Below are 12,275 nucleotides of genomic sequence, written 5' to 3' on the forward strand. Positions count from 1 at the left end.
CAGTGTTTAACAGCAATTGCAAGAAATGAATGCTAGAATCCTTATTTTCTTAGCAAGTAAATGAGTTTGGTATGTCTTTAACAAACTTCAAAGCTAAAGTCAAAGTCAAGTTTACTGTCATATGCATGTGTGCATGGGTGCAATTAAAAGTTACTTGCATGGGTATTACAGACAGAGAGCAACTACATTCGTACCATCGAAAGTACCTTGACTGGTCGCATAATGATCTAATGCAGCAATTCAATTGCACACAGACATAAAAAAAGTACAAAGAATTACTAAAGTAGAATTTGAACTCGCATCTTTGGGTTAATGAATCAGACCTTCGGCTGCTCATCCAACTTCTACACTGTGCTACCATTCTTGCTGTACGAGAATTATTACAATATAACAGGATGAAAAAGTTTTGTCCAGAGAGAAAATGTGTCAGCATTCACCATATCATCCATGTAACTATATTAATCAATCCCACTTTTAGTCTCTCCACATTCCCATCAACAGACTCTATCATTCACCTATACACTAGGAGGAATATATAGTTGCCAATTAGCAAACAACCACAATGTCTTTGAAGTGGAGGGGGAACTGAGAGCATCCTGAGGAAACCCACACAGAAAGCACTGGAGATCAGGACTGAACCTGGGTGACTGGAGTTCTGAGGCAGGAGCTTTATCAGCTGCACCATTCTACTTCCCAGTAGAACTGTACATTTCTACCAGCTTAGAACTTCATCAGAGATTTCATCTGGACCAGAGGTCTTTTTGGCTTTTAGATGTGAATATTTTTTCTGAACACTTGCCATGCTGAATATTGCAGAAAAAGTTTATAACACAGAGTACAGCACTTCGGCACACAATGTTGTGCCAACCGACTGCAGGATCAATCTAATCCTTTCCTTCTACTCAGCCCATAGCCCTGCATTTTTCTTACATCCATGTGCCTATCTAAGTCTTTTAAATGTGTCCATTGCATCAACCCCAGCAGTGTGTTCCAGACACCTACTGTTTACTGTGTAAAAAAACCTATTTACAAGGAGCAAACACGAGGAAATCTGCAGATGCTGGAAATTCAAACAACACACACAAAATGCTGGTAGTACACAGCAGGCCAGGCAGCATCTATAGGGAGAAGCGCTGTCGATGTTTCGGGCCGAGACCCTTCGTCAGGACTAACCGAAAGGAAAGATAGTAAGAAAACTATCCTATTTACAAGGATATTGCCAGGACTAGGGAGCCTGACTAGGGAGATTTTGGCCAGGCAAGGTCTTTATTTCTTGGAACACAGGTAAATGAGGGGAGACATTATAGAAATGTTTAAAACTATGAAAGGCATAAATAATGCCATATTCAAGTTTGCTGACAACAGCACTGTTGTAGGTTGAATCAAAAGTGGTGATGGATCAGCATCTCGGAGGGAGATTGAAAATCTGGCTGAGTGAAGCCACAACAACAACCTCTTACTCAATGTCAGCAAGATCAAAGAGCTGATCATTAACTTCAGGAAGAGGAAACCTGAGTTCTGTGAACCAGCCCTCATCTGAGGATCGAAGGTGGAGTGGGTGAGCAACTTTGGACCATAAGACCGTAAGACATAAGAGCAGAATTAGGCCATTTGGCCCGTCGAGTCTGCTCTGCCATTCAATCTTTAAATTCTTTGGAGTTATTATTTCAGAAGATCTGTTCTGGGCCCAGCACGTAAGTGAAATTACGAAGAAAGTGCAACAGCAACTCTACTTCCTTAGGAGTTTGCGAAGCTTCTGCATAACATCTAAACTTTGAAAGACTTCTACAGATGTATATTGACTGATTGCTTCACAGCCTGGTATGAAAACGCCAATGCCCATGAATGGAAAATCCTAGAAGAAGTAGTGGATATGGCCCAATCCATCATGGGTAAGCCCTCCCCACCACTGAGCAGATTTACACAAAACATTGCAGCAGGGAAGCAGTAGCCATCATCGGGGAACCCCACCACCCAGGACATGCTCTCGTCTTGCTGCTGTCATCAGGAAGGTGGCACAGGAGCCTCAGGACTCACACCACCAGGTTTAGAAAGAGTTATTAATGCTCACCCATCAGGCACTTGAAACAATGGGGATAACTTCACTTCAAGGTTCAAAGTTCAAAATATTATCAGCGTACACACATGTCACAACATACAATCCTGAGATTCTTCTTCCTGTGGGCATACTCAGCAAATCTATAGAATGGTAACTGTAAACAGGATCAATGAAAGAGCAAGAGCGTAGAAGACAGCAGAATGTCCAAATGCAAATATAAATAAAAAGTAATAAATAACAAGATAAAGAGTCCTCAAAGTGAGATCACTGGCTCTGGGAACACCAGAAACAGAATGAGTGTAGTTATCTTCTTTTATTTAAGAGCCTAATGGTTAAGGGGTAGTAAATGTTTTTGTCCCTAGTGGCGCGAGTCCTGAGGGACTTGTACATTCTACCTGATGGCAGTAACTAGAGGAGAGATTGCCCCATCATTGAAATGTTTGCACAACTATGTACTTAGTTTCAAGGATTCTTCATATCATATTCTCAATATTTGTTGCTTATTTATTTATTATTATTATTATTTCTCTCTTTGTATTTGCATAGTTAGTTGTCTGTTGCACCAAGATGGGTTGGTGCGGTCTTTTACTGATTCTATTAGGTTATTATTCTCTTATGGATTTATTGAGTATGCCTGCAAGAAAATTAATCTCAGGATTGTATATGGTGACATACATGTACTTTGATAATAAATTTACTTCGAACTTTAAAGCAGGTGGTAACAGTCTTTTCCCTAGGATAGGGGAGTTCAAAACAAGCAGCATATCTTTACGGTGAGAGGGGAAAGATTTAAAAATTATCTGAGGGACAAGTTTTTCCACGCCTGGAGTGGTGAGTCTATGGAATGAGCTGCCAGAGGAAGTGGTTGCACTGTATTGCTGCCACAAAAAAATAACATCTTTCATGAAGTTTGTGAGCGATGATAAACCTGATTCTGATATGAGACTCTTGGGGACAGAGAGTGGGAAGGGGGCACAGATAGGGGAATTGTGCTTGGGAAAAGGGGAAGGCAGAACTGGAAGCACCAGAAAGACATTCTGTAATGATCAATAAACCAACTGTTTTGAATCAAATTACTTTGCCTGGTGCCTAGGGCTGAGTGTGTTTGCAATCGTGCCTCCCCCCCACCCCCCGGTATTTCTTCTGTGCTGCCTGTCTCACACACCTCCATCAACACTCCACCTTTGCCATTCCCAACTTCCTTTGCTCCTGCCGTATTTGCAACTTCTCTCTCCACTCCACGTTGTCAAATGTGCAAAAGTCTTAGGCATCCTAGCTCACATTGTTTACACTGAGTTGAAAAAGCAGTGATTTTTGCCACTGGTAGTTGGTGAGACTTTTGCACAGTACTGTACAGGTCCCGATGTGTCCCAATTAACCGGATTCCATTGTATAACAAAATTAAAACAATGTTTTTTATGGTTAGTAGCAGGAGACTTCATGAGAGTCTCCATCACCCATTTCTACAGATGCACGGTGGAGAGCATTTCTGACTGTTGCATCAGAACCTGGTATCGAATCTCTAATGCACAAGAGGCTATGGAGGATTGTAGACTCAGCCAATTCCATCGTGGACACGCCTCTTCGCTCCACCATCATTGAGAGCGTCTCCAAGAGGCATGCCTCAAGAAAGCAGCATCCATCATTGAAGAACTTCACCCAATGTTTTAAGAATGGCTTCTTCCCCTCCAGCAACTGATTTCTGAATGGTCCCTGAACACCATCTCATTAGATTTCTTTTTCATTATTTTTAAGAATAAAAATTAGATTTATTTGTCACATGTACATTCAAACATACAGTGAACTGTGATGTTTGTGTCAAATCAAATCAGTGAGGGTTATGCTGGGCAGCCCACAAGTGTTCCCATGCTTCCAGCACTAACATACTATGCCCAAAACAGACTATCCCTAGCTGCATGTTATTGGAATGGAGGAGGAAACTGGAGCACCTGGAGGAAAGCCACATGGTCACAGGCAGAACTAAAAAATCTCTTTACAGATAGCAGCTCAATGAATGCCGGCGCTATAATAAATAATGTTATGTTAATCGCTACACCACCGGGCTGCCCTATTTCTGTGACAGACTTTTTCAAACTATTATTTTTGTAACTTATAGTAATCTTTCACTTGCACTGTATTGCTGCTACAAAACCACACATTTCAAGACATATGTTACTGATAATAATAAACCCACTTCTCACTCTAAGATTCTTCTCCCACACCAAAGGGAATGGAAATCTGGAACAATCCTCACACACAAAATGAGATCGAGGACATGCCGATAATAACTGAGAGGTGTTGTTCCTGCCTAGCAAAAATTATTGCTTATAGAACCAAGAGGAATAAACGAAATAAAGGTAAGCTGTGATCTATCTGGATGTTGAAACATGCCGAATGGTCTATTTCTGTTCCCAGGGGAATGCAGGTTATTTACCTTGATTCTGTGTCTTTTCACAGACCTGTGGAAAACTTGTGGAAACTTGCAGTCATTTCGTTTTAAACTGAACTGACATAGAGTTAGATTAGGCCAGATGTATAAAATGGTTCTTTTTGCATCAAGTCTCCAAAAGGTTTTATGTTGCACACGAGAATGCATACCACTTTAAAAGATTTGTCAGATCCACATCAATCTTAATCCAACAATTATTACCAGGTGAACACAGAACCAATAATATTGTTTACCAGCCACTTAGGTTGGTAGAGTAATAAATGAGTTTTGCTAAATTAAGCAGACAAAGTGATAAAGAAGTGAAAGAAGAAAGTGGGGGTAAAAGATGAGAAAGAACAAAGAGTGGGTATGCATCGTAGATGTACAGCAAATTATATGTTTTATTTGATAATAATAGAAAAGCTGCAGACTATGATGTATTAATCGGTTTTCAGTGTGGAATTTTAAAAGACTTGCAACAAGTGTGCAATCTGCATTACAAAAGTACACTCAATCATTGCCATAAAATACTCTGTTCTGCAGCAACCATAGCAATGCTTTAAGTCTTAAAAATAAAGCAACTTGGATATTTATACATATTATTAAATTGCCCTTGCCATCAGCTACAATTAAATACATAAATGAAAAATATCATTTATACCTAATCAAAAGTGATATATCAATTGACATTATTCATATTTACTGATACAGGGAACATTTATCTTTTATGGCAGAAATGATCTGAAACTCTACTTTGAATGCAGGTTTGAAAGCCATCTATCCACCGTGTGAGAAACATTAAACAATGTATCAGGAGTACTCACTAGATCAGTCTTAGGTGCATCTTGATAGTCTGCAGAATAGTAGGATGATTGTCGGTGCATACCATTGCCATCAGACCCAGGCTTGGGTGGCTGGGCATGCTGCCTATATGTAGCACTCTTGGGTGTCCAACAGAAAAGATTGATAGACTCTCGCACACAACGCTCAATGTCGATTTCTTAAAAAAAGATACCTCTATCAATAACAACGAACCCAAATGCTAAAGCAATTCAAGCATGCCAGTCAAATCCACCAAACTATGCCATCTATTTGCTTACATAAACTCTCAAGCAAACAGAGAGAATAATGCAGTGATATAGTGCTGTCCTTATCCTTCTCCTTCCCAGTCTTTACATTAATTTAATCAAGTGCCTGAATATCTTATAAGTAAAAACAACATTTGCAACTTATTGAACGTCTTCATGAAATGTCATACTGTTTGGGGTGAACATGTGGAAGGTTAGTCAGAAACTACACAGAGAATAGGTAGGTAGAGAAGCAGCCCTAGGGGATAATGGATTTGTGCCTCTGATGGATTATGTCCCCTCCAGGGCGCAAACCTAGGTGGGAAGATTGGAAGAACCGGCTGTTGCCCATGCAGCGGTTCCCCTCTCCACATCACTGATGTAGTCCAAGGGAAGGGCAAGCGCTGATACAGTTTGGCACCAGTGTCATTGTAGAGTATGGACTATTAATTGAATTGACTTTATTTCTTACATCCTTCACATATATGAGGAGCAAAGATCTTTATGTTACATCTCCGTCTGAATGTGCAATGTGCAAATGAAAGTAATTTGTAATAAATAATATGTACAGTAAGATATACAACAGAACAGTCAATATAGCTTAGAAATACAATTGTGTCAGCGTGAATTAATCAGTCTGATGGCCTGGTAGAAGAAGCTGTCCCCAGAGCCTTTTGATCCTGGCTTTTATGCTGCAGTACTGTTTCCCAGATGGTAGCAGCTGGAACAGTTTATGGTTGGGGTGACTTGGGTCCTCAATGATCCTTCAGGCCCTTTTCACACAATCATCACTGTAAATGTCCTAAACAGTGGGAAGTTCACATCCACAGATGCGCTGGGCTGACTGCATCACTCTCTGCAGAGTCCTGCAATTGAGGGAAGTACAGTTCCCATACCAGCAGGGATACAGACAGTCAGGATGGTCCCAATTGTGCCCCTGTATAAAGTCCTTAGGATTTGGGGACTCATGCCGAACTTCTTTAAATATATGAGGTAAAAGAGGTGCTGTTCTGCTTTTTACACCACACAGCTAGTACATTCAGACCACGAGGACCTTAGTGATGTTTATACCGAGGAACTTGAAGCCCTTTCAACCCCAGATCCATTGATGTCAATATTCCTCCTGTGGTCTACAACCAGCTCCTTAGAACCATAGAACATTACAGCACAGAAACAGGCCTTTTGGCCCTTCTTTGCTGTGCTGAACCATTTTTCTGCCTAGTCCCACTGACCTGCACCTGGGCCATATCCCTCCAAACCCCTCTCATCCATATACCTGTCCAAGTTTTTCTTAAATGTCAAAAGTGAGCCCGCATTCACCACTTCATCTGGCAGCTCATTCCACACTCCCACCACTCTCTGTGTGTAGAAGCCCCCCCAATGTTTCCTTTAAACTTCCCCCTTCACCCTTAACACATGACCTCTGTTTTTTTTTCTCCCCTAGCCTCAGTGGAAAAAGCCTGCTTGCAATCACTCTATCTATATCCATCATAATTTTATACACTTCTATCAAATCACCCCTCATTCTCCTACGCTCCAGAGAATAAAGTCCTAACCTATTCAACCTTTCTCTGTAACTCAGTTTCTCAAGTCCCAGCAACATCCTTGTAAACCTTCTCTGCACTCTTTCAACCTTATTTATATCCTTCCTGTAATTAGGTGACCAAAATTGCACACAATACTCCAAATTCAGTCTCACCAATGTCTTATACTCAATACTTTGATTTATAAAGGCCAATGTACCAAAAGCTCTCTTTACGACCCTATCCACTTGTGATGCCACTTTCAGGGAATTATGTATCTGCATTCCCAGATCCCTCTGTTCTACTGCACTCCTCAGTGTCCTACCATTTACCTTGTATGTTCTACCTTGGTTTGACCTTCCGAAGTGCAATACCTCACACTTGTCCGCATTAAACTCCATCTGCCCATTCTTCCAATTGGTCCAAATCCCTCTGCAAGCTTTGAAAACCTTCCTCACTGTCCACTACACCTCCAATCTTCGTATCATCAGCAAATTTGCTGATCCAATTTGCCACATTATCATCCAGATCATTGATATAGATAACAAATAACAATGGACCCAGCACTGATCCCTGTGGCATACCACTAGTCACAGGCCTCCACTCAGAGTAGCAATCCTCCACTACCACTCTCTGGCTTCTTCCATTGAGCCAATGTCTAATCCAATTTACTACCTCTCCATGTATACCTAGTGACTGAAACTTCCTAACTAACCTCCCATGTGGGACCTTGTCAAAGGCCTTACTGAAGTCCATGTATACAACATCCACTGCCTTCCCTTCATCCACTTTCCTGGTAACTTCTTCAAAAAACTCTAATAGATTGGTTAAACATGACCTACCACGCACAAAGCCATGCTGACTTTTTCTAATAAGTCCCTGTCTATCCAAATACTTGTCGGTCCTATCTCTTAGTATTCCTTCCAATAATTTACCTACTACCGAAGTCAAACTTATCGGCCTATAATTTCCCGGCTTACTTTTTGAGCCTTTTTTAAACAACGGAACTACATGAGCTATCCTCCAGTCCTCTGGCACCTGACCCGTGGATATCGACATTTTAAATATTTCTGCCAGGACCCCTGCAATTTCAACACTAGTCTCCTTCAAGGTCTGAAGGAATACCCTGTCAGGTCCTGGGGATTTATCTACTCTGATTTGCCTCAAAACAGCAAGCACCTCCTCCTCTTTAATCTGTATAAGTTCCACGACCTCCCTACTTGTTTGTCTTGTTTCCGTAGACTCCATTCCAGTTTCCTTAGTAAATACAGATGCAAAAAACCAATTTAATATCTCTCCCATTTCTTTTGGTTCCATACACAGCCGACCACTCTGATCTTCAAGAGGACCAATTTTATCCCTTACTATCCTTTTGCTCTTAACATACCTGTAGAAGCTCTTAAGATTATCCTTCACCCTGACTGCCAATGCAACCTCATGTCTTCTTTTAGCCCTCCTGATTTCTTTCTTAAGAATTTTCTTACTCTTTTTATACTCCTCAAGCATCTTATTTCCTCCCTGTTGCCTATACATGTTATACATCTCTCTCTTCTTCTTTATCAGAGTTCCAATATCCCTCGAGAATCAAGGTTCCTTATTCTTATCATTTTGCCTTTAACCCTGACAGGAACATACAAACTGTGCACTCTCAAAATTTCTCCTTTGAAGGCCTCACACTTACCAATCACATCCTTGCCAGAAAACGACCTGTCCCAATCTACGCTTTTTAGATCCTTTCTCATTTCTTCAAATTTGGCCTTTTTCCAGTTTAGTACTTCAACACGAGGACCAGATCTATCTTTATCCATGATCAAGTTGAAACTAATGACGTTATGATCACTGGAACCAAAGCGTTCCCCTACACATACTTCCGTCACCTGTCCTAACTCGTTTCCTAATAGGAGATCTAATATTGCATCCTCCCTAGTTGGTACATCTATATATTGATTTAGAAAACTTCCCTGAACACATTTCACAAACTCTAACCCATCTAGACCTTTTAACAATATGGGAGTCCCAATCAATGTGTGGAAAATTAAAATCCCCTACAATCACAACCTTCTGTCTCCTGCAGTTGTCTGTTATCTCTCTCTGCAGATCTGCTCCTCCAATTCTCGCTGGCTATTGGGTGGTCTATAACATTAATGTGGTCATACCTTTCCTGTTTCTCAGCTCCACCCATATGGCCTCAGTAGACAAGCCCTCTAATCTGTCCTGCCGAAGCACTGCTGTAATATTTTCCCTGACTAGCAAAGCCACCCCCCCCCCCCCCCCCCACCTTTCATCCCTCTGCCTCTATCACATCTGAAACATCGGAACCCTGGAACATTGAGCTGCCAGTCCTGCCCTTCCTGTAGCCAAGTTTCAGTAATGGCTATGATGTCATAACTCCATGTGTCAATCCAGGCCCTCAGCTTACTCCTCACATTGAAATACACACACCTCAGAAGATTATTACCACCACACACAACCTAATTATTTGTGACTTTGCATGAACTACTAACATCATTTATTTTTACCCCCGTTCCACTATCTACTCCGGCACTCTGGTCCCATCCCCCTGCATATCTAGTTTAAACCCTCCTCAATAACACTAGCAAACCTCCCTGCAAGTATATTGGTCCCCCTGTAGTTCAGGTGTAACCCGTCTCTCTTGTACAGGTTCCACCTGCCCCAGAAGAGGTCCCAATGATCTAGAAATCTGAAACCCTGCCCCCTACACCAGTTTCTCAGCCACGTGCTCATCTGCCAGAGCATCCTACTCTTACCCTCACTGGCACGTGGCACAGGCAGCAATCCGGAGATTACTACCCTCGAGGTCCTGTTTTTCAACTTCCTACCAAGCTCTCTGTACTCACTCTTCAGGACCTCCTGACTCTTTCTACCTATGTCATTGGTACCGATGTGTACCACGACATCTGGCTGATCACCCTCCCACTTCAGAATGCTATGCACGCGATCAGAGACACCCCTGACCCTGGCACCCGGGAGGCAACAAACCATCCGGGAGTCTCTGTCACAACCACAGAATCTCCTGTCTGTACCCCTGACTATGGAGTCCCCTAATGCTACCGCTCTCCTCTTCTTCCTCCCTCCCTTCTGCACTGCAGAACCAGACTCAGTGCCAAAGATCCGGCTGCCGCAGCTTATCCCAGGTAAGCCATCCCCCCCCCCCCAACAGTATCCAAATCGGTATACCTGTTTTAGAGGGGAATAGCCACAGGGGAACCCTGCAGTATCTGCCCTTTCCCCTTCCCTCACCTGACGGTAACCCAATTACCTGTGCCCTGTACCTTAGGTGTAACTACTACCTATAAACTGCTCAGTCTCCTGAATGATTCTGAGGTCATCTAGCTTCTGCTCCAGTTCTCTAATGTGGTCTGTTAGGAGCTGCAGCTGGATGCACTTCTTGCAGGTATCGTTGTCAGGGACACCAGAGGTCTCCCTGACTTTCCACATCCTGCAAGAGGAGCATTCCAACATCCTGCCTGGCATATTCTCTAGTCTGAACAAAAAAACAGAAACTTACTGGAACCTATCCTCACCTCTGCCTGTTTCTCGCCGAAGCCTGATTGAGCCAAAGCCGTCCCACTCTGACGATGACTGCTGTATATGGTGGTCTTTCTTTTAAACCTTGGCGCGCTACGTCAAGCGCCTGCGCAGTCTAGCCTCTTTCCCCCAATCAGTTAAAGAAAAGAAAACCGACCTTCCCTCCGCAATGCTTCAGTCTTCCACTCTCAGCCTCTTGCTTCAACTGAAAACTTAACATTAATCTAATGTTAAAGACCAAAATGCTTATTTCATTAAGACAGTCTTGCACATTTTAATTTATGAACATACAATATAATGTGCATTTGGCGAAGAGCCTGTGTAGAAGTCTTGGCTCTGTTCGTTAACACCCTTGCCCAATTCAAAAGGCTGCGAGTTCAAGGCTCACTGCAGAGATTTGGTACATTGGTTGGAATATTGGTGAATTATTAGAAATATCTTACTTCAAAAGGAATGTGAAACCAAATCGAGTTTGCCAACTCAGGTGACGGAGCAAGATCTCATGGCTTTGCTTAGCAGCTGCCCTGATAAAATTATATCCTCCAAACTCTAACTGAAAGAGTTTATCTGGCTATTGATCACTGTTCAGTGTAGCTTTGTGCAGCCTGGCTGCCATGTGCCTCAACGCTCTAACAGTGGCTACTCCGTAGAAGTACATTAATACCTGTAGAGTAAAAACCTAATAATCTGCTACCTGCTCAATCCAAAATGCTGATGACTCAGCATCTGGTTCACCTGTGCTCCCTTTCCACTCACCAAGGCCCTGAATCTCGTTGGAATATGAAGGGAGAACATGGATCAGGGTCCCAACATGTGGGAATATAAAATATCTATGGCTTTTGACCTACATCGTGCTCAGTGGAAGAAAATCAATGTTATTTGTCACATGTATATTGAAATGTGTCATTTACATCAAATCAATGTGCAAGAGTCACCCTGATTCTGGTTCCAACATAGCATGCCTACAGCTCATAATCCCTAACCTTAACCATATATCTTTCAAATGTGAGAATAAACTGGAGCACATGGGGGATTCCCTCATGGTCACAAGGAGAACATACAAAGCCCTTACAGACAGTGGTGGGAATTGAACTTCAATCAGTGATCACTGATGCTGTAAATCGATTGTGCTAACTGCTATGCTACCGCACCATCCAACAGACAGACAGAATTGAATGGAGTGCCTCAAAGGAGAAAGGGTGCTGAGGAAGGATACACAAAAGCTTTGGCAGTTACTCTTCCATAACTTCTGCTGGCAGTATTTGACATGGCAAGGCCTGACCGTGAGACCCTTAAAGTTTGTTAAGCAAGCAAGGTTAGTTTATGGCTTCCTGCTGCTGTGACAAAAAAACTAAATGGTTAAACTACATTACTACTTGTGAAGTAGGCATTAAGATATGAAAGGTGGAATATAATGTTTTCTTTTCAAAAAGACTGGATAAACAGCAAAAGTTAAGTTAAAACATTCTGCAGGCACAAATCAGGTGTTTTTAGTCTGTTCTTTGATATCAAGGATGACTTGAAAAATTATATCTTACTGCAAAAATATTTCTTTGCCTCGGCCAGATCCATTGTCCAACATTAAATATTGGACTGCCTACATTTTCCTCCATCTCAATATGGGGGAGAACAAAGCCACACATACTGAC

The 12,275-nt window shown here is 42.1% G+C and overlaps 1 protein-coding gene across 1 annotated transcript in view; it reads right to left on the reverse strand.

The window, feature by feature from the left end:
- Positions 1-12,275, reverse strand: part of tbck (TBC1 domain containing kinase) — a 220,308-nt gene that overhangs the window by 67,655 nt on the left and 140,378 nt on the right. Inside the window, exon 23 of the mRNA XM_073042483.1 lies at positions 5,312-5,487. Within this exon, the coding sequence (XP_072898584.1) occupies positions 5,312-5,487 (176 nt within the window). The remainder of the gene's footprint in view (positions 1-5,311; positions 5,488-12,275) is intronic.

Source organism: Hemitrygon akajei, chromosome 4, assembly GCF_048418815.1.
Source record: "Hemitrygon akajei chromosome 4, sHemAka1.3, whole genome shotgun sequence".
In the NCBI taxonomy this organism is placed as follows: domain Eukaryota; kingdom Metazoa; phylum Chordata; class Chondrichthyes; order Myliobatiformes; family Dasyatidae; genus Hemitrygon; species Hemitrygon akajei.